This window comes from Amblyraja radiata, unplaced genomic scaffold, assembly GCF_010909765.2.
Source record: "Amblyraja radiata isolate CabotCenter1 unplaced genomic scaffold, sAmbRad1.1.pri S92, whole genome shotgun sequence".
NCBI lineage: Eukaryota > Metazoa > Chordata > Chondrichthyes > Rajiformes > Rajidae > Amblyraja > Amblyraja radiata.
In genome coordinates, this window is record NW_022630174.1 from 614748 (window position 1) to 638040 (window position 23293).

Consider the following 23293-nt stretch of genomic DNA (forward strand, 5'->3'; position numbering starts at 1 on the left):
TAAAGTGGACGGGACAAAACAATAACCCAGGTTTATTTCCCAACTCCATCACACTAAGCACCAGAATCCCAGTTTGAATGCATCCCATGACGGTAGCATGTGTGACGGACCTGTGACACGAATGTGGATCGCAGGGCTCGGAGGTGACGGGAGCCACCGAGCCGAGGCGCGCACCAACATGGCACAGGTGTAGGTGTTATCCACGTCTGCCCTTAAGTCTGTGATGCGGTGGGTGAACGTCGTGTGATTTCCCGTGCTGCTGGTGAGAAGGTTGGAGTCTTTCCTCAACAGAAACCTCCCCGCCGTGTCCTGCCGTGAACTAGCGCACGTGATGGTGACGGATTCCCCAGGCAGGTACACGGGATAGTCAGGAATCTGTGAGATATTCGGCGGCGGCGGACGTTCTGTAACAACAAACATTGCCATAAAACTTTCACATGCACATAAAACATGACGTGTTATATTTAGAAAATTCCAAGATGGGCAGGACCTACGAGCTCAGGCATATAGTTCCCTGAAAATTGACAAATAGGTAGTTAGGGATTGTCGTTGAGCAGATGGATCTAGGAGCGCAGTTACATATTTCCTTGAAGCTGGCATCAGAGGTGGATCGATATTGTGGTAGAGCAGACGGATCTAGGAGCGCAGGCACATAATTCTTTGAAGGAGGCGTCACAGGTAGATAGGGATTATTGTTTAACAGAGGGATGTACGAACCCAGGCACATAGTTCCTTCAAGGTGGTGTTGCTGGTAGATAGGGTGTTGTAGATTAGTGGTACATAAGAATAAATGGACGCAGCTCTCTGAAAATGATATCACAGGTAGACTGGGAATGTTGTTGAGCAGAGAGAACTTGGAGTACAGGTACTTCTTTCACTGAAAGTGGCATCATAGGGAGTATTGTCGAATAGATGGTTCCAATAGTACAGGTACATAGTTCCATGAAGGTGGAGTCACAGTTCGTTTGGCAGTGGTGTAGTGCAGACGGATATAAACCAAACTAACCTGGATTAAATTAAACTAAATCAAACTGAATTAAGCCTAACAAAATCAAAGTTACCAAACTAAACTAAAGTAAACTAAATAGGATTAAATTTAACTGAATCAAACTAAAGTTAGCCTAATAATCTAGCAGAGCTGTACAGACTCCACCCACGCAAAAAAAAACAAAAACTAACCTGGATTAAATTAAACTAAATCAAACTGAATTAAGCCCCTGGTTACGGGGTGACTTGGATTGGTTGGGTGAGTGGGCAGAAGCTTGGCAGATGCAGTATAATGTGTATAAATGTGAGGCTATCCACTTTGGCAGCAAAATCAGGAAGGCAGATTAATATTTGATTGGTGCCTGGTTAGGAGAAGGGGAAGTGTAACAAGACCTGGGTGTGATTGTACATCAGTCAGTGCAAGTAACCATGCAGGAACAGCAGTCAGTGAAGAAAGCTAATGACATGTTGGCCTTCATTGCGAGAGGGTTTGAGTTTAGGAGCATGGAGGTCCTATTGCAGTTGTACAGGTGAGACCGCACCTGGAGTATTTTGTGCAATTTTGGTCTCCTAATTTGAGGAAGAGTATTCTTGCTATTGAGGGAGTGCAGCGGAAGTTCACCATGTTAATCCCCGGGATGGCGGGACTGACGTATGATGACAGGATGGGTCGACTGGGCTTCTATTCATTGGAATTTAGAAGTATGGGAGGGGATATTATTGAAACATATTCATTCTTAGAGGAATACACGGGGTAGATGCAGGAAAAATGCTGGGGGTGTCCAGAACCAGGGGTCACAATTTGAAAATAAGGGGTAGGCCATTTAGGGATGAGATGAGGAAAAACGTTTTCAGTCAGAGTGTTGAGAATCTGCGGAATTCTCTGCCACAGAAGACAGTGGAGACCAATTCACTGGGTATTATCAAGAGAGAGTTTAATTTATCTCTTTGGGGTAAGGGAATCCAGGGATATGGGGAAAAAGCCGGAACGGGGTACTGAATTTGGATGATCAGCCATGAACAAATTAAATGGGGGTGCTGGCATGAGGGGCCGAATGGCCTACTCCTGCGCCTATTTTATTTGTTTCTATGTTTCTAAAGTAGACTTGACTAAACTAAAAACCAGGTTTATTTTCCAGCTCCAACACACTAAACCCTATAATCCCCCTCTGAATTAGTCGCATGACGATAGCGTGTGTGACTGACCTGTGACACGTATGTGGACCGCTGAGCTCGGGGGGGAAGGGAGCCACCGAGCGGAGACGTGCACCAACATGACACAGGTGTAGATGCTGTTCATATCTGCCCTTAAGCCTGTGATGCGGTGTGTGAAATTCGTGCGTATTCCCGTGTTGTTGATGAGAAGGATGGAGTCTTTCATCAACTGAAACCTCCCCGCCGTGTTTCGCCGTGAACTAGCGCAGGTAAGGATGATGGATTCTCCTGGCACGTACACGGGATGGTCAGGATTCTTGGAGATAGTAGGCGGAGGCGGCCGTTCTGGAATGAAAAATATTTCCGTGAAACATTTACATGCACAGAAAAACGTGAGGTGTTGAGTTATGGAAAGTCCAACATGGACAGGACCTGCACAGTGAATGGTGGAGCTCTGGGCAGTGTTGTAGAGCAAAGGGATATCTGAGTGCAAGTACATAGGTAGACAGGGAGTGTTGTAGGGCAGAGGTGATCCGAACTGAATAAAACTGGAAAACGTTATACTAAATCAGACTGAAAAATGCCAAACAAAATAAAAATAAATCTAAAATAAACTGGAATAATTTAAACTAAATCAAACTAACCTAAGCACAATACAATAATGTTTAGTGTATATATACAGCGCGGACACAGGCTCTTCGGCCACCGAGTCCGCACCGACCAGCGACCCCTGCACATTAACAAGACAGTTAATGTACCTAAACACACTGGGGACAATTTACACTTACACCTAATATACAAACCCAAGCCTACAATTAATCTACACATCTGTATGTCTTTGTAGTGTGGGAGGAAACCGAAGATCTCGGAAAAAAACCCACGCGGTCACGGGGCGAACGTACAAACACTCTACGGACAAACATCCGTAGTTGGGATCGAAGCCGGGTCTCTGGCACTGCAAGCGCTGTAAGGCAGCAACTCTGCCTTACTAAACTAATCAAAACTAAAGTAGACCAGACTAGTGTCATGGTCTCAACGCTAAAAGTTACCAATTCCTTCTCTCCAGAGATGCCGCCTGCCTGATTTACTCCAACATCATCCAACCCTAATTAAGGCAACCTAAACGATAGCAGTGACGTAGCAGTACAGTTGCTGCCTGAGCTCGTACAGCGCTAGAGACACGAGTTTGACCCCGATGACAAACTGTCTCTATGTAGTTGGTGCGTACTCATTGTGGCCGCATGGATTTTCTCCAGGTGCTCCAGTTTCCTCCCACACTCCAAAGACGTACAGGTTTGAATACGATTTGACTGGTATAAGTGTACATTGACCAAAGAGTGTGTAGGGTAGTGTTAATTTGCGGGGATAGTTGGTTGGCACAAATTCGGTGGACGAAAGGGCTTGTTTGGTAATTTTTCTGGTTGGCTGCAAGTGACTAGCGGAATTCCACCTGGGTGATACAGCGGCCGCTACTCTTCTCGTTGTATATTAATGATTTGGAAGAGGGGATTGAAGGCGTTATGGACAGATTTACAGTTGGTACAAAAATAGGTGGAGTGAAAAACAGTGTAGAGAAAGCAGGGACTCTGCAGAAGGACTGGGACATGTTTGGAGAATGGGCATCGAAATTGCAGATAGAACACAGTGCAGTAAATTGTGGAGTTTTACATTTTGGCTCCGAGGAATCAAGGCATGGAATCTAATGCAGGAAAAAATCCAGAAAATGGATGTGCTTGAGCAGAACTAGGGATGCTGGTGCAAGATTCCCCAAAAATGCATTTGCAAATCGAATCAGTTGTAAGGAAGGCGAATGCGAAGCGAGCTTTTATTTCAAGAGGTTTCGAATACAAAAACAGGGATATGATGCCAAGGCTCTAAGGCACGGATCAGGCTGCATTTGGAATACTGTGAGCTATTTTGGGCACAATATCTGAGGAAGGATGTGCTGGCTCTTGAGAGGGTCCAAAGCAGGTTTACAAGAACGATCCCAGGAAAGAGTGGGTTAACATATGATGAATGTTTGACGGCACTGGACTTGTACTCGCTGCAGTTTAGAAGAGTGAAAGGGCACCACATTGAAACGTATGGAATAGTGAAAGGCTTGGATAAAGTGGATACGGAGGATGTTTTCACTAGTGGGAGAGTCCAGGACTGGAATTCACAACCTCAGAATTAAAGAATTTTGCTTTCGGAAGGAGATAAGGAGGGGTTATTTTCAGCAGCGGGTGGTGAATCTGTGGAATTATTTCCCAAGGAAAGATGTGGAGGCCAAATCAATGGATTACAATAGATATTTTGAAGGCAGAAATAGATACATTCTTGATTTATACAGATGTCAAGGGTTATGCGGGGGCAGCACGTTGGGGTTTGGAGGTAGAGAAGGATCAACCATGATCGAATAGCGCAGAAGGCGTGATGGACCATCGTCCACCTGATCCATCTTCCGATGTTCACCTGGATAAGTCGGAAAGCACTTATTCAGTTAAATATAGCGATGCCAGGGGGTATGGAGAGAAGGCAGGAACGCTGTACAGATTAGGGATGATCCGCCATGATCACATTGAATGGTGGTGCTGGCTCGAAAGGCTGAATGGCCTATTCCTGCACCTATTGTCTATTGTTACTTCTCAGTGCTTTCAGCACTGACTCCTCTTCGCCATCCGCCCCCAATCATTGCACATTCGCAATACTGGCCTTACCACTCATCACTTTATGTTTCGTGTATCTTGTTGTGTTTCATGACTGTTGGCAGACCAACTTGCCTTCTGGGATGAATACATTTCTATTGTATCGTATCGCGTTGTATCATAAAGTGAGCTGAACTGAACTAAATTAAACTGAAATAAACTAAACTGCAATAAATTAAACTACACTAAGGCGAAGAAACGAAAGTGAGCTAAACTAAACCAAATTAAACTGATGTAAATTAAACTAAAGTAAACTAAATTAGACTGGTCAAAACTGTAAACCAGGTTTATTTCACAGAACCATCACACCAAGCACCATAATCCCCCTTGAATACATCCCATGACGGTGGCGTGTGAGACTGACCTGTGACACGAATGTGGATCCCAGGGCTCGGAGGTGACGAGAGCCACCGAGCGTAGGCGTTCACCAACATGAGACAGGTGTAGTTGTTATCCACATCTGCCCTTAAGTCTGTGATGCGGTGGGTGAAGGGCGTGTGACTTCCCGTGCTGCTGGTGAGAAGGTTGGAGTCTTTCCTCAGCTGAAACCTCCCCGCCGTGTCCCGCTGTGAACTGGCGCACGTGATGTTGACGGATTCCCCAGGCACGTACACGGGATAGTCAGGAGTCTTGGAGATGGTTGGTGGCTGCGGAAGTTCTGTAACAACAAATATGGCCATAAATCATTCACATGCACAGAAACACGTGCGGTGTTACATTTTGTAAAGGCCTAATGGGCAGGACTTACACAGCTCTGGAGAGTGTTGTAGAGTAGAGGGATTGAGGCGCACAGGCATATAGTAGGTATGTTGCAAAACATACCTTCAGCGTCTCTGCAGTTCTGTCGCTGCCCGTGTGCGCGACTTTGGAGCCTTTGAGAGGAGGGCGGGTTTAAAACGCGATTTTCTTTAGGCTATTGAAATCGAGGTTGATCAGACTGCACAGTTGCTAACGAAAAATCGCTGCGACATTCGTTCGCTGCAGGTATTTTTAAAGTAAAATGGGGTTATTTAATTATTACAGTAGATTAAAAATCATCCTCTAAAGCCGCGAACGCCGACAACGGGACGAATTTTATGTAGGGTTACAAGGAGAGGTATGTTGTTTATATTTACAATAATAAGCGCTTCTTAAGATCCCTTTATTCAAATTTTAAGTTGCGAGTACGTGACTTGGGGGCCCATTCAAACCCGCAGTATCTTTCATGCCGCATATGGGCTTTAACTCCACCGCAATGGCAACTTTCTAAACCAGCGCGTTCCAGAAAAACCCACTCGCAATCTGATTTAAATGGCCATTAATTTACAGCAATCGAACACTAAATCCCTTCCATTTCGCCTATAAATTAATGTCAATGAGGTTTAAAAATCATGTTTTATTGTGAATTCTTGTGTGAAACTTCTTTGGATACTTAGGCTATTTAAAAATGTTAATCTTTTCTTAATAAGTGGATAGATGTTTGGATCTAGTAATTTAATTTTGGATTTAGCTACAATTGGGTAACTAACTAATTATGTGCTTTAATGTCAGGTCACCCAAGTAAGATTGTTTAATATTTGTTTCAGAATGCTTCAATCTATAATAACTGAAAATTTCTTTCAGATCACTTAATCTTTAATAAAGTTATGGCCATTTGACTGTCGTTTATCACAATTTTTGTGTCGTTAATGGAATATCTATAGGGAACAAGATGTTAATTTCCGTGTATGAAAATGACTATACACTTTTTTTAATACAAGATATGAAAGTGAATTAGGTGTCAAATTCATCTTCTTTTTATGCTCTATCTGATGGGATAAATTGCAGACTTGATTTTTAAAATCTCAAACTTTTGTAACATTGCTACATATAGTTCCCTGAGTGTGGAACAATGGTTTAAAAGGGATTGTTGTAGAGCGGAGAGATCTCGGAACGCAGTTGGGTGTTGTAGACCAGTGGGATATAGGAGTAATTTGACACAGTTCACTGAAAGCGGTATCGCAGGTAGGCAGGGAATGTTGTTGAGTAGAGAGATCGAGGAGTACAGGTACATGTACCATCACAGGAATATGGGGAATGTAGTAGAATAGAGGGCTCTTGAAGTCCAGGTATAGCTGTCACTTAAAGTGGCATCATAGGGAGTGTTGTAATGTAGATGGGCCCAGGAGTGCAGGTACATAGTTCCCTGAAGTTGGAGTCACATCTCGATTGGGAGTGGTGTTGTACAGAGGGATATGAACTAGTTGTATTAAATTAAACTAAATCAAGTTGAATGAAGCCAAACAAAATAAAAGGAGCTAAACTAAACTAAACAAACTGAAGTAAACTAAATAGGATTAAATTAAACTGAAGCAAATTAATGTTAGTCAAATATTCTAGCAGATCTGTACAAACACCACCCACGCAAAGCCGCGTGGCCCGATGTTATCAGGCCTTCGGTACTCAAACCGTGTGCCAGCCAGTTGTGGAGGGTCCTCCAGCATAGCTTCAACCTCAGCCGGAGCCTGGAGAGGGATCCTGTGATGCGGAAGACATCCGGCCTGGTTCATGTACCAAAGTGGACGTGTCCCAGCTCCTGCGATAAGAGTAGACCGGTGGCGCTGATATCACACATCATGAAATCCCTGGCGATGTTAGTGCTCACGCACATGCTACAACTGGTTAAACCCAACCTGCACCGCCTGCAGTTCGCTGACCTAGGCTAGGTCACCTAGCTAAAATGGGGATGGAGCACGCCATAATCCACCTGTTCCATCGTTCCAACGTTCACCAGGATATGCCGGGAAGCACTGTCAGAGTAATGTGTGTTGACTGCTCCAGTACTTTTAACACCATGCAGTCTGCAGTGATGGGGAACAAACTGACGAATATGTGGGTGTGTGATCCATTGGTGTCCTGGCTGCTAACTCCCGTCCACCCCCTCCCCCATTCTCCCTTCACCTACCTCTCCAATCTTTGCACATTCCCAATCCTAGACTTTTCATTTGTCAATTTAATTTAATGTATCTTATTGTGTTTCATGATTGTGGCAGACCAATTTCCGTCTCCAGGTTCTATAGAGTCGCATCGTAACAGAATGTGAGCGGAACGGAACTAAATTGCACTGAATTAAACTAAACTGGATTCAATTACAATAGAACATTCTAAACCAAGTCGTAGAAACTAATGTGAGCTGAACTAAACTAAATAAAACTCAGATAAGCTAAACTAATCTAAATGAAAAGGGTCTGGACAAATCAACCCAGGTGTGTTTCCCAGCTCCATCACACTAAGCACTACAATCCCCCTCTGTATAAATCCCATGACGATGGCGTGTGTCACTAACCTGTGACACGTATGTGGATCGCTGGGCTTGGAGGGGACGGGAGCCACCGAGCGGAGACGTGCACCAACATGACACAGGTGTAGGTGTTGTCCGTGTCTGACCTTACGTCTATGACTCGGTGGGTGAAGGTCGTGTGATTCCCCGTGCTGCTGGTGAGAAGGTCGGAGCCTTTCCTCAACTGAAACCTCCCCGCCGTGTCTCGCCGTGAACTAGCGCACGTGATGGTGACGGATTCTCCAGGCACATACACAGGATAATCAAGAGTCTTGGAGATAGTCGGTGCACGCGGGCGTTCTGGAATGAAAAACATCGCCATAAAATATTTACATGCACAGATAAACGGGTGTTGTTGCATTCTGGAAAGTCCAACATGGGCACGCCCTACATGGTGAATGGTAGAACTCTGGGGAGTGTTGTAGAGCAGCTATGGGAAGTGTTGTGGAGCAGTTCTGGCGAGTGTTGTAGAACAGCTCTTGGGATTGTTGTAGAGCAGGTGGATCTAGGAGTGCAGGTACATTTTCCTCGAAACATAGAAAATAGTTGCAGGAGTAGGCCATTCGACCCTTCGAGCTTGCACCGCCAATCAATATGATAATGGCTGATCATCCAACTCAGCATCCCGTACCCCCTGATCCCTTTAGCCACAAGGGCCACCTCTAACTCCCTCTTAAATATAGCCAATGAACTAGCCTCAACTACCTTCTGTGGCAGAGAGTTACAGAGATTCACCACTCTCTGTGTGAAAAATGTTTTCTCATCTCGGTCCTAAAGGATTTCCCCTCTATCCTTAAGCTGTGACCGCTTGTACTGGACTTCCCCAACATCGGGAACAATCTTCTTGCATCTAGCCTGTCCAACCTCTTAAGAATTATTTGAGTTTCTATAAGATCCCCCTACAAGATGAAGGTGACATTGCAAGTAGATTAGGAGCTTTGCAGAGAAGAGAGATCTAGGTGTAAATGGACAAGTTTCCTGGACGTGGCAGCACATGTAGATTGGGGGTATTGTGGAGAAGAGGAATATTGGAGTGCAGGTTCTAACTGCCCTAAGAATACGTCACATGACGTTTGGGCGTGTAGGTGAGCAGAGGGATCAGGAAGTGCAGGTACATCGTTCCCTGAAAGTCGCGTCATTGTTAGATAGGGATTATTATAGAGCAGAGATTTATAGGAGCGCAGGCACTTCGTTCCCTGCAGCCGGCGTCATAATTAGATAGGGAATATTATGGAGTAGTTGGAATACAGGAGACCAGGTACCCAGTTCCCTGAAGGTGGAGTCACAGCTCAGCACTGAGAGGTTTGCTGGAGAGGGATCAGAACAGTACTCAACTGGATTAAATTAATCAAAATTCAAACTAAAGAAAGCCAAACAAAATGAAAGGAACTAAACTAAATTAAATTGAAGTAAACTAAACTACACTAAAGTGGACGGGACAAAACAATAACCCAGGTTTATTTCCCAACTCCATCACACTAAGCACCAGAATCCCACTTTGAATGCATCCCATGACGGTGGCATGTGTGACTGACCTGTGACACGAATGTGGATCGCAGGGCTCGGAGGTGACGGGAGCCACCGAGCCGAGGCGCGCACCAACATGGCGCAGGTGTAGGTGTTATCCACGTCTGCCCTTAAGTCTGTGATGCGGTGGGTGAACGTCGTGTGATTTCCCGTGCTGCTGGTGAGAAGGTTGGAGTCTTTCCTCAACAGAAACCTCCCCGCCGTGTCCCGCCGTGAACTAGCGCACGTGATGGTGACGGATTCCCCAGGCAGGTACACGGGATAGTCAGGAATCTGTGAGATATTCGGCGGCGGCGGACGTTCTGTAACAACAAACATTGCCATAAAACTTTCACATGCACATAAAACATGAGGTGTTATATTTAGAAAATTCCAAGATGGGCAGGACCTACGAGCTCAGGCATATAGTTCCCTGAAAATTGACAAATAGGTAGTTAGGGATTGTCGTTGAACAGATGGATCTAGGAGCACAGTTACATATTTCCTTGGAGCTGGCATCAGAGGTGGATCGATATTGTGGTAGAGCAGACGGATCTAGGAGCGAAGGCACATATGTCTTTGAAGGTGGCGTCACAGGAAGATAGGGATTATTGTTTAACAGAGGGATCTACGAACCCAGGCACATAGTTCCTTCAAGGTGGTGTTGCTGGTAGATAGGGTGTTGTAGATTAGTGGGACATAAGAGTAAATGGACGCAGCTCCCTGAAAATGATATCACAGGTAGACTGGGAATGTTGTTGAGCAGAGAGAACTTGGAGTACAGGTACTTCTTTCACTGAAAGTGGCATCATAGGGAGTGTTGTCGAATAGATGGATCCAATAGTACAGGTACATAGTTCCATGAAGGTGGAGTCACAGTTCGTTTGGCAGTGGTGTAGTGCAGACGGATATAAACCAAACTAACCTGGATTAAATTAAACTAAATCAAACTGAATTAAGCCTAACAAAATCAAAGTAACTAAACTAAACTAAAGTAAACTAAATAGGATTAAATTTAACTGAATGAAACTAAAGTTAGCCTAATAATCTAGCAGAGCTGTACAGACTCCACCCACGCAAAAAACAAAAACAAACAAACCTGGATTAAATTAAACTAAATCAAACTGAATTAAGCCGCTGGTTGCGGGGTGACTTGGATTGGTTGGGTGAGTGGACAAAAGCTTGGCAGATGCAGTATAATGTGTATAAATGTGAGGCTATCCACTTTGGCAGCAAAAACAGGAAGGCAGATTAATATTTGATTGGTGCCTGGTTAGGAGAAGGGTAAGTGTAACAAGACCTGGGTGTGATTGTACATCAGTCAGTGCAAGTAACCATGCAGGGACAGCAGTCAGTGAAGAAATCTAATGACATGTTGGCCTTCATTGCGAGAGGGTTTGAGTTTAGGAGCATGGAGCTCCTATTGCAGTTGTACAGGTGAGACCGCACCTGGAGTATTTTGTGCAATTTTGGTCTCCTAATTTGAGGAAGAGTATTCTTGCTATTGAGGGAGTGCAGCGGAAGGTCACCATGTTAATCCCCGGGATGGCGGGACTGACGTATGATGACAGGATGGGTCGACTGGGCTTCTATTCATTGGAATTTAGATGTATGGGAGGGGATATTATTGAAACATATTCATTCTTAGAGGAATACACGGGGTAGATGCAGGAAAAATGCAGTGGGTGTCCAGAACCAGGGGTCACAATTTGAAAATAAGGGGTAGGCCATTTAGGGCTGAGATGAGGAAAAACGTTTTCAGTCAGAGAGTTAAGAATCTGTGGAATTCTCTGCCACAGAGGACAGTGGAGACCAATTCACTGGATATTATCAAGAGAGAGTTTAATTTAGCTCTTTGGGGTAAGGGAATCTAGGGATATGGGGAAATAGCCGGAATGGGTTATTGAATTTGGATGATCAGCCATGAACAAATTAAATGGGGGTGCTGACATGAGGGGCCGAATGGCCTACTCCTGCGCCTATTTTTATTTGTTTCTATGTTCCTAAAGTAGACTTGACTAAACTAAAAACCAGGTTTATTTTACAGCTGCAACACATTAAACCCTATAATCCCCCTCTGAATTAGTCGCATGACGATGGCGTGTGTGACTGACCTGTGACACGTATGTGGACCGCTGAGCTCGGGGGGGAAGGGAGCCACCGAGCGGAGACGTGCACCCACATGACACAGGTGTAGATGCTGTTCATATCTGCCCTTAAGTCTGTGATGCGGTGTTTGAAATACGTGCGAATTCCCGTGTTGTTGATGAGAAGGATGGAGTCTTTCATCAACTGAAACCTCCCCGCCGTGTTTCGCCGTGAACTAGCGCAGGTAAGGATGATGGATTCTCCTGGCACGTACACGGGATGGTCAGGATTCTTGGAGATGGTAGGCGGAGGCGGCCGTTCTGGAATGAAAAATATTTCCATGAAACATTTACATGCACAGAAAAACGTGAGGTGTTGAGTTATGGAAAGTCCAACATGGACAGGACCTGCACAGTGAATGGTGGAGCTCTGGGCAGTGTTGTAGAGCAAAGGGATATCTGAGTGCAAGTACATAGGTAGACAGGGAGTGTTGTAGGGCAGAGGTGATCCGAACTGAATAAAACTGGAAAACGTTATACTAAATCAGACTGAAAAATGCCAAACAAAATAAAAATAAATCTAAAATAAACTGGAATAATTTAAACTAAATCAAACTAACCTAAGCACAATACTATAATGTTTAGTGTATATATACAGCGCGGACACAGGCTCTTCGGCCACCGAGTCCGCACCGACCAGCGGCCCCTGCCCATTAACAAGACAGTTAATGTACCTAAACACACTGGGGACAATTTACACTTACACCTAATATACAAACCCAAGCCTACAATTAATCTACACATCTGTATGTCTTTGTAGTGTGGGAGGAAACCGAAGATCTCGGAAAAAAACCCACGCGGTCACGGGGCGAACGTACAAACACTCTACGGACAAACATCCGTAGTCGGGATCGAAGCCGGGTCTCTGGCACTGCAAGCGCTGTAAGGCAGCAACTCTGCCGCTGCGCCACCGTGCCGTGAGCTAAAGTGAGCTAAACTAAACCAAAGTAAACTGAAGTAAACTAAACTAATCAAAACTAAAGTAGACCAGACTAGTGTCATGGTCTCAACGTTAAAAGTTACCAATTCCTTCTCTCCAGAGATGCCGCCTGCCTGATTTACTCCAACATCATCCAAACCTAATGAAGGCAACCTAAACGGTAGCAGTGACGTATCAGTACAGTTGCTGCCTGAGCTCGTACCGCGCTAGATACGCGAGTTTGACCCCGATTACAAACTGTCTCTATGTAGTTGGTGCGTACTCATTGTGGCCGCATGGATTTTCTCCAGGTGATCCAGTTTCCTCCCACACTCCAAAGACGTACAGGTTTGAATAAGATTTGACTGGTATAAATGTACATTGACCATAGAGTGTGTAGGGTAGTGTTAATTTGCGGGGATAGTTGGTTGGCACAAAGTCGGTGGACCAAAGGGCTTGTTTGGTAATTTTTCTGGTTGGCTGCAAGTGACTAGCGGAATTCCACCTGGGTGATACAGCGGCCGCTACTCTTCTCGTTGTATATTAATGGTTTGGAAGAGGGGATTAAAGGCGTTATGGCCAGATTTACAGTTGATACAAAAATAGGTGGAGTGAAAAACAGTGTAGAGAAAGCAGGGACTCTGCAGAAGGACTTGGACATGTTTGGAGAATGGGCATCGAAATGGCAGATAGAACACAGTGCAGTAAATTGTGGAGTTTTACATTTTGGCTCCGAGGAATCAAGGCATGGACTAATATCTAATTGAGGATAAAATCCAGAAAATGGATGTGCTTGAGCAGACTTAGGGATGCTGGTGCAAGATTCCCCAAAAATGCATTTGCAAATCGAATCAGTTGTAAGGAAGGCGAATGCGAAACGAGCATTTATTTCCAGAGGTTTCGAATACAAATACAGGGATATGATGCCAAGGCTCCAAGGCACGGATCAGGCTGCATTTGGAATATTGTGAGCTATTTTGGGCACAATATCTGAGGAAGGATGTGCTGGCTCTTGAGAGGGTCCAAAGCAGGTTTACAAGAACGATCCCAGGAAAGAGTGGGTTAACATATGATGAATGTTTGACGGCACTGGACTTGTACTCGCTGCAGTTTAGAAGAATGAAAGGGAACCACATTGAAACGTATGGAATAGTGAAAGGCTTGGTTAAAGTGGATACGGAGGATGTTTTCACTAGTGGGACAGTCCAGGACTGGAATTCACAACCTCAGAATTAAAGAATTTTCCTTTCGGAAGGAGATAAGGAGGGGTTATTTTCAGCAGCGGGTGGTGAATCTGTGGAATTATTTCCCAAGGAAAGATGTGGAGGCCAAATCAATGGATTACAATAGATATTTTTAAGGCAGAAATAGATAAATTCTTGATGTATACAGATGTCAAGGGTTATGCGGGGGCAGGCTTTGGGGTTTAGAGGTAGAGAAGGATCAACCATGATCGAATGGCGGAGAAGACGTGATGGACCATCGTCCACCTGATCCATCTTTCCGATGCCCACCTGGATGTCGGAAAGCACTGTGGGAGCCATGCTTATTCAGTTAAATATAGCGATGCCAGGGGATATGGGGAGAAGGCAGGAACGCGGATTAGGGATGATCAGCCATGATCACATTGAATGGTGGTGCTGGCTCGAAAGGCTGAATTGCCTATTCCTGCACCTATTGTCTATTGTTACTTCTCAGTGCTTTCAGCACTGACTCCTCTTCGCCATCCGCCCCCAGTCTTTGCACATTCCCAATACTGGCCTTACCACTCATCACTTTATGTTTCGTGTATCTTGTTGTGTTTCATGACTGTTGGCAGACCAACTTGCCTTCTGGGATGAATACATTTCTATTGTATCGTATCGCGTTGTATCATAAAGTGAGCTGAACTGAACTAAATTAAACTGAAATAAACTAAACTGCAATAAATTAAACTACACTAAGCCGAAGAAACGAAAGTGAGCTAAACTAAACCAAATTAAACTGATGTAAATTAAACTAAAGTAAACTAAATTAGACTGGTCAAAACTGTAAACCAGGTTTATTTCACAGAACCATCACACCAAGCACCATAATCCCCCTTGAATACATCCCATGACGGTGGCGTGTGATACTAACCTGTGACACGAATGTGGATCCCAGGGCTCGGAGGTGACGAGAGCCACCGAGCGTAGGCGTTCACCAACATGACACAGCTGTAGTTGTTATCCACATCTGCCCTTAAGTCTGTGATGCGGTGGGTGAAGGGCGTGTGACTTCCCGTGCTGCTGGTGAGAATGTTGGAGTCTTTCCTCAGCTGAAACCTCCCCGCCGTGTCCCGCTGTGAACTGGCGCACGTGATGTTGACGGATTCCCCAGGCACGTACACGGGATAGTCAGGAGCCTTGTAGATGGTTGGTGGCTGCGGAAGTTCTGTAACAACAAATATGGCCATAAATCATTCACATGCACAGAAACACGTGCGGTGTTACATTTTGTAAAGGCCTAATGGGCAGGACTTACACAGCTCTGGAGAGTGTTGTAGAGTAGAGGGATTGAGGCGCACAGGCATATAGTAGGTATGTTTCAAAACTTACCTTCAGCGTCTCTGCAGTTCTGTCGCTGCCCGTGTGCGCGACTTTGGAGCCTTTGAGAGGAGGGCGGGTTTAAAACGCGATTTTCTCTAGGCTATTGAAATCGAGGTTGATCAGACTGCACAGTTGCTAACGAAAAATCGCTGCGACATTCGTTCGCTGCAGATATTTTTAAAGTAAAATGGGGTTATTTAATTATTACAGTAGATTAAAAATCATCCTCTAAAGCCGCGAACGCCGACAACGGGACGAATTTTATGTAGGGTTACAAGGAGAGGTAGGTTGTTTATTTTTACAATAATAAGCGCTTCTTAAGATCCCTTTATTCAACATTTTAAGTTGCGAGTACGTGATTTGGGGGCCCATTCAAACCCGCAGTATCTTTCAAGCCGCATATGGGCTTCAAATCCGCAATGGCAACTTTCTAAACCAGCGCGTTCCAGAAAAACCCACTCGCAATCTGATTTAAATGGCCATTAATTTACAGCAATCGAACACTAAATCCCTTCCATTTCGCCTATAAATTAATGTCAATGAGGTTTAAAAATCATGTTTTATTGTGAATTCTTGTGTGAATCTTCTTTGGATACTTAGGCTATTTAAAAATGTTAATCTTTTCTTAATAAGTGGATAGATGTTTGGTTCTAGTAATTTAATTTTGGATTTAGCTACAATTGGGTAACTAACTAATTATGTGCTTTAATGTCAGGTCACCCAAGTAAGATTGTTTAATATTTGTTTCAGAATGCTTCAATCTATAATAACTGAAAATTTCTTTCAGATCACTTAATCTTTAATAAAGTTATGGCCATTTGACTGTCGTTTATCACCATTTTTGTGTCGTTAATGGAATATCTATAGGGAACAAGCTGCTAATTTCCGTGTATGAAAATGACTATAAACTTTTTTTAATACTTAAGATATGAAAGTGAATTAGGTGTCAAATTAATCTTCTTTTTATGCTCTATCTGATGGGATAAATTGCAGACTTGATTTTTAAAATCTCAAACTTTTGTAACATTGCTACATATAGTTCCCTGAGTGTGGAACAATGGTTTAAAAGGGATTGTTGTAGAGCGGAGAGATCTCGGAACGCAGTTGGGTGTTGTAGACCAGTGGGATATAGGAGTAATTTGACACAGTTCACTGATAGCGGTATCACAGGTAGGCAGGGAATGTTGTTGAGTAGAGAGATCGAGGAGTACAGGTACATGTACCATCACAGGAATATGGGGAATGTAGTAGAATAGAGGGCTCTTGAAGTCCAGGTATAGCTGTCACTTAAAGTGGCATCATAGGGAGTGTTGTAATGTAGATGGACCCAGGAGTGCAGGTACATAGTACCCTGAAGTTGGAGTCACATCTCGATTGGGAGTGGTGTTGTACAGAGGGATATGAACCAGTTGTATTAAATTAAACTAAATCAATTTGAATGAAGCCAAACAAAATAAAAGGAGCTAAACTAAACTAAACAAACTGAAGTAAACTAAATAGGATTAAATTAAACTGAAGCAAATTAATGTAAGTCAAAAATTCTAGCAGAGCTGTACAAACAACACCCACGCAAAGCCGCGTGGCCCGATGTTATCAGGCCTTGGGTACTCAAACCGTGTGCCAGCCAGTTGTGGAGGGTCCTCCAGCATAGCTTCAACCTCAGCCGGAGCCTGGAGAGGGATCCTGTGATGCGGAAGACATCCGGCCTGGTTCATGTACCAAAGTGGACGTGTCCCAGCTCCTGCGATAAGAGTAGACCGGTGGCGCTGATATCACACATCATGAAATCCCTGGCGAAGTTAGTGCTCACGCACATGCTACAACTGGTTAAACCCAACCTGCACCGCCTGCAGTTCGCTGACCTAGGCTAGGTCACCTAACTAAAATGGGGATGGAGCACGCCATAATCCACCTGTTCCATCGTTCCAACGTTCACCAGGATATGCCGGGAAGCACTGTCAGAGTAATGTGTGTTGACTGCTCCAGTACTTTTAACACCATGCAGTCTGCAGTGATGGGGAACAAACTGACGAATATGTGGGTGTGTGATCCATTGGTGTCCTGGCTGCTGACTCCCGTTCACCCCCTCCCCCATTCTCCCTTCACCTACCTCTCCAATCTTTGCACATTCCCAATCCTAGACTTTTCATTTGTCAATTTAATTTAATGTATCTTATTGTGTTTCATGATTGTGGCAGACCAATTTCCGTCTCCAGGTTCTATAGTGTCGCATCGTAACAGAAAGTGAGCGGAACGGAACTAAATTGCACTGAATTAAACTAAACTGGATTCAATTACAATAGAACATTCTAAACCAAGTCGTAGAAACTAATGTGAGCTGAACTAAACTAAATAAAACTCAGGTAAGCTAAACTAATCTAAATGAAAAGGGTCTGGACAAATCAACCCAGGTGTGTTTCCCAGCTCCATCACACTAAGCACTACAATCCCCCTCTGTATAAATCCCATGACGATGGCGTGTGTCACTGACCTGTGACACGTATGTGGATCGCTGGGCTTGGAGGGGACGGGAGCCACCGAGCGGAGACGTGCACCAACATGACACAGGTGTAGGTGTTGTCCGTGTCTGACCTTACGTCTATGACGCGGTGGGTGAAGGTCATGTGATTTCCCGTGCTGCTGGTGAGAAGGTCGGAGCCTTTCCTCAACTGAAACCTCCCCGCCGTGCCTCGCCGTGAACTAGCGCACGTGATGGTGACGGATTCTCCAGGCACATACACAGGATAATCAAGAGTCTTGGAGATAGTCGGTGCACGCGGGCGTTCTGGAATGAAAAACATCGCCATAAAATATTTACATGCACAGATAAACTGGTGTTGTTGCATTCTGGAAAGTCCAACATGGGCACGCCCTACATGGTGAATGGTAGAACTCTGGGGAGTGTTGTAGAGCAGCTATGGGAAGTGTTGTGGAGCAGTTCTGGCGAGTGTTGTAGAACAGCTCTTGGGATTGTTGTAGAGCAGGTGGATCTAGGAGTGCAGGTACATTTTCCTCGAAACATAGAAAATAGTTGCAGGAGTAGGCCATTCGACCCTTCGAGCTTGCACCGCCAATCAATATGATAATGGCTGATCATCCAACTCAGCATCCCGTACCCCCTGATCCCTTTAGCCACAAGGGCCACCTCTAACTCCCTCTTAAATATAGCCAATGAACTAGCCTCAACTACCTTCTGTGGCAGAGAGTTACAGAGATTCACCACTCTCTGTGTGAAAAATGTTTTCTCATCTCGGTCCTAAAGGATTTCCCCTCTATCCTTAAGCTGTGACCGCTTGTACTGGACTTCCCCAACATCGGGAGCAATCTTCTTGCATCTAGCCTGTCCAACCTCTTAAGAATTAATTGAGTTTCTATAAGATCCCCCTACAAGATGAAGGTGACATTGCAAGTAGATTAGGAGCTTTGCAGAGAAGAGAGATCTAGGAGTAAATGGACACGTTTCCTGGACGTGGCAGCACATGTAGATTGGGGGTATTGTGGAGAAGAGGGATAATGGAGTGCAGGTTCTTACTGCCCTAAGAATGCGTCACAGGACGTTTGGGCGTGTAGGTGAGCAGAGGGTTAAGGAAGTGCAGATACATCGTTCCCTGAAAGTCGCGCCATTGTTAGATAGGGATTATTATAGAGCAGAGATTTATAGGAGCGCAGGCACTTCGTTCCCTGCAGCCGGCGTCATAATTAGATAGGGAATATTATGGAGTAGTTGGAATACAGGAGAGCAGGTACCTAGTTCCCTGAAGGTTGAGTCACAGGTCAGTGCGGAGAGGTTTGCTGGAGAGGGATCAGAACAGTACTCAACGGGATTAAATTAATCAAAATTCAAACTAAAGAAAGCCAAACAAAATGAAAGGAACTAAACTAAATTAAATTGAAGTAAACTAAACTACACTAAAGTGGACGGGACAAAACAATAACCCAGGTTTATTTCCCAACTCCATCACACTAAGCACCAGAATCCCACTTTGAATGCATCCCATGACGGCGGCATGTGTGACTGACCTGTGACACGAATGTGGATCGCAGGGCTCGGAGGTGACGGGAGCCACCGAGCCGAGGCGCGCACCAACATGGCACAGGTGTAGGTGTTATCCACGTCTGCCCTTAAGTCTGTGATGCGGTGGGTGAACGTCGTGTGATTTCCCGTGCTGCTGGTGAGAAGGTTGGAGTCTTTCCTCAACAGAAACCTCCCCGCCGTGTCCCGCCGTGAACTAGCGCACGTGATGGTGACGGATTCCCCAGGCAGGTACACGGGATAGTCAGGAATCTGTGAGATATTCGGCGGCGGCGGACGTTCTGTAACAACAAACATTGCCATAAAACTTTCACATGCACATAAAACATGAGAATAGAATAGTTTCTTTATTGTCATTGTAACATGAACCATGTACAACGAAATTGTAAAATGTCAGCCAGTCAGTGCACCATTCAAACATTTCTAAAAGCTAACGATACATACAAAGTAAAATATTTAAAAAGATAAACAACTAAAATAAATATCATAAAAATAGCACGCATAAACACCCAGCCCTACATCCTTCTGTCGATTTCATGTATGTATGTATCGCCCCTGCGTTCCTTGGCGGCTACATTTAGTGCCTTTATAGCAGTGGGGTAAAAACTGTTTTTAAGTCTGTTTGTCCTTGTCCTTGTAGATCTGTACCGTCTGCCTGACGGTAACAGTTCAAACAGGGAGTGTCCGGGGTGGGAAATGTCCTTTATAATACTCTGGGATTTTTTGATGCAGCGAGAGGTGTTATATTTAGAAAATTCCAAGATGGGCAGGACCTACGAGCTCAGGCATATAGTTCCCTGAAAATTGACAAATAGGTAGTTAAGGATTGTCGTTGAGCAGATGGATCTAGGAGCGCAGTTACATATTTCCTTGAAGCTGGCATCAGAGGTGGATCGATATTGTGGTAGAGCAGACGGATCTAGGAGCGCAGGCACATAGTTCTTTGAAGGTGGCGTCACAGGTAGATAGGGATTATTGTTTAACAGAGGGATCTACGAAGCCAGGCACATAGTTCCTTCAAGGTGGTGTTGCTGGTAGATAGGGTGTTGGAGGTTAGTGGTACATAAGAATAAATGGACGCAGCTCCCTGAAAATGATATCACAGGTAGACTGGGAATGTTGTTGAGCAGAGAGAATTTGGAGTACAGGTACTTCTTTCACTGGAAGTGGCATAATAGGGAGTGTTGTCGAATAGATGGATCCAATAGTACAGGTGCATAGTTCCATGAAGGTGGAGTCACAGTTCGTTTGGCAGTGGTGTAGTGCAGACGGATATAAACCAATCTAACCTGGATTAAATTAAACTAAATCAAACTGAATTAAGCCTAACAAAATCAAAGTAACTAAAGTAAACTAAATAGGATTAAATTTAACTGATTCAAACTAAAGTTAGCGTAATAATCTGACAGAGCTGTACAGACTCCTCCCACGCAAAAAACCAAACTAACCTGGATTAAATTAAACTAAATCAAACTGAATTAAGCCCAGGGTTGCGGGGTGACTTGGATTGGTTGGGTGAGTGGGCAGAAGCTTTCCAGATGCAGTATAATGTGTATAAATGTGAGGCTATCCACTTTGGCAGCAAAAACAGGAAGGCAGATTAATATTTGATTGGTTAGGAGAAGGGTAAGTGTAACAAGACCTGGGTGTGATTGTACATCAGTCAGTGCAAGAAACCATGCAGGAACAGCAGTCAGTGAAGAAAGCTAATGACATGTTGGCCTTCATTGCGAGAGGGGTTGAGTTTAGGAGCATGGAGGTCCTATTGCAGTTGTACAGGTGAGACCGCACCTGGAGTATTTTGTGCAATTTTGGTCTCCTAATTTGAGGAATAGTATTCTTGCTATTGAGGGAGTGCAGCGGAAGTTCACCATGTTAATCCCCGGGATGGCGGGACTGAGGGGATATTATTGAAACATATTCATTCTTCGAGGAATACACGAGGTAAATGCAGGAAAAATGCTGGGGGTGTCCAGAACCAGGGGTCACAATTTGAAAATAAGGGGTAGGCCATTTAGGGCTGAGATGAGGAAAAACGTTTTCAGTCAGAGAGTTGAGAATCTGTGGAATTATCTGCCACAGAAGACAGTGGAGACCAATTCACTGGATATTATCAAGAGATAGTTTAATTTAGTTCTTTGGGGTAAGGGAATCTAGGGATATGGGGAAAAAGCCGGAACGGGGTACTGAATTTGGATGATCAGCCATGAACAAATTAAATGGGGGTGCTGGCATGAGGGGCCGAATGGCCTACTCCTGCGCCTATTTTATTTGTTTCTATGTTTCTAAAGTAGACTTGACTAAACTAAAAATCAGGTTTATTTTCCAGCTCCAACAATAAAGCTTATAATCCCCCTCTGAATTAGTTGCATGACGATGGCGTGTGTGACTGACCTGTGACACGTATGTGGACCGCTGAGCTCGGGGGGGAAGGGAGCCACCGAGCGGAGACGTGCACCAACATGACACAGCTGTAGTTGTTATCCACATCTGCCCTTAAGTCTGTGATGCGGTGGGTGAAGGGCGTGTGACTTCCCGTGCTGCTGGTGAGAAGGTTGGAGTCTTTCCTCAGCTGAAACCTCCCCGCCGTGTCCCGCTGTGAACTGGCGCACGTGATGGTGACGGATTCCCCAGGCACGTACACGGGATAGTCAGGAGTCTTGGAGATGGTTGGTGGCTGCGGAAGTTCTGTAACAACAAATATGGCCATAAATCATTCACATGCACAGAAACACGTGCGGTGTTACATTTTGTAAAGGCCTAATGGGCAGGACTTACACAGCTCTGGAGAGTGTTGTAGAGTAGAGGGATTGAGGCGCACAGGCATATAGTAGGTATGTTGCAAAACTTACCTTCAGCGTCTCTGCAGTTCTGTCGCTGCCCGTGTGCGCGACTTTGGAGCATTTGAGAGGAGGGCGGGTTTAAAACGCGATTTTATTTAGGCTATTGAAATCGAGGTTGATCAGACTGCACAGTTGCTAACGAAAAATCGCTGCGACATTCGTTCGCTGCAGGTATTTTTAAAGTAAAATGGGGTTATTTAATTATTACAGTAGATTAAAAATCATCCTCTAAAGCCGCGAACGCCGACAACGGGACGAATTTTATGTAGGGTTACAAGGAGAGGTAGGTTGTCTATTTTTACAATAATAAGCGCTTCTTAAGATCCCTTTATTCAAAATTTTAAGTTGCGAGTACGTGACTTGGGGGCCAATTCAAACCCGCAGTATCTTTCAAGCCGCATATGGGCTTCAAATCCACCGCAATGGCAACTTTCTAAACCAGCGCGTTCCAGAAAAACCCACTCGCAATCTGATTTAAATGGCCATTAATTTACAGCAATCGAACACTAAATCCCTTCCATTTCGCCTATAAATTAATGTCAATGAGGTTTAAAAATCATGTTTTATTGTGAATTCTTGTGTGAATCTTCTTTGGATACTTAGGCTATTTAAAAATGTTAATCTTTTCTTAATAAGTGGATAGATGTTTGGATCTAGTAATTTAATTTTGGATTTAGCTACAATTGGGTAACTAACTAATTATGTGCTTTAATGTCAGGTCACCCAAGTAAGATTGTTTAATATTTGTTTCAGAATGCTTCAATCTATAATAACTGAAAATTTCTTTCAGATCACTTAATCTTTAATAAAGTTATGGCCATTTGACTGTCGTTTATCACCATTTTTGTGTCGTTAATGGAATATCTATAGGGAACAAGATGCTAATTTCCGTGTATGAAAATGACTATAAACTTTTTTTAATACTTAAGATATGAAAGTGAATTAGGTGTCAAATTAATCTTCTTTTTATGCTCTATCTGATGGGATAAATTGCAGACTTGATTTTTAAAATCTCAAACTTTTGTAACATTGCTACATATAGTTCCCCGAGTGTGGAACAATGGTTTAAAATGGATTATTGTAGAGCGGAGAGATCTCGGAACGGAGTTGGGTGTTGTAGACCAGTGGGATATAGGAGTAATTTGACACAG

At 44.2% G+C, this 23293-nt stretch overlaps 1 protein-coding gene across 1 annotated transcript in view; it reads right to left on the minus strand.

Annotated features, from left to right (window-relative positions):
- Nucleotides 1-23293, minus strand: part of igsf1 (immunoglobulin superfamily member 1) — a 55087-nt gene that overhangs the window by 26019 nt on the left and 5775 nt on the right. The window contains exons 3-8 of the mRNA XM_033016454.1: nucleotides 21694-21987; nucleotides 19287-19580; nucleotides 17758-18051; nucleotides 9663-9956; nucleotides 8134-8427; nucleotides 111-404 (exon numbers count right to left, since the gene is read on the minus strand). Coding sequence (XP_032872345.1) covers nucleotides 111-404; nucleotides 8134-8427; nucleotides 9663-9956; nucleotides 17758-18051; nucleotides 19287-19580; nucleotides 21694-21987 — 1764 coding nt within the window. The remainder of the gene's footprint in view (nucleotides 1-110; nucleotides 405-8133; nucleotides 8428-9662; nucleotides 9957-17757; nucleotides 18052-19286; nucleotides 19581-21693; nucleotides 21988-23293) is intronic.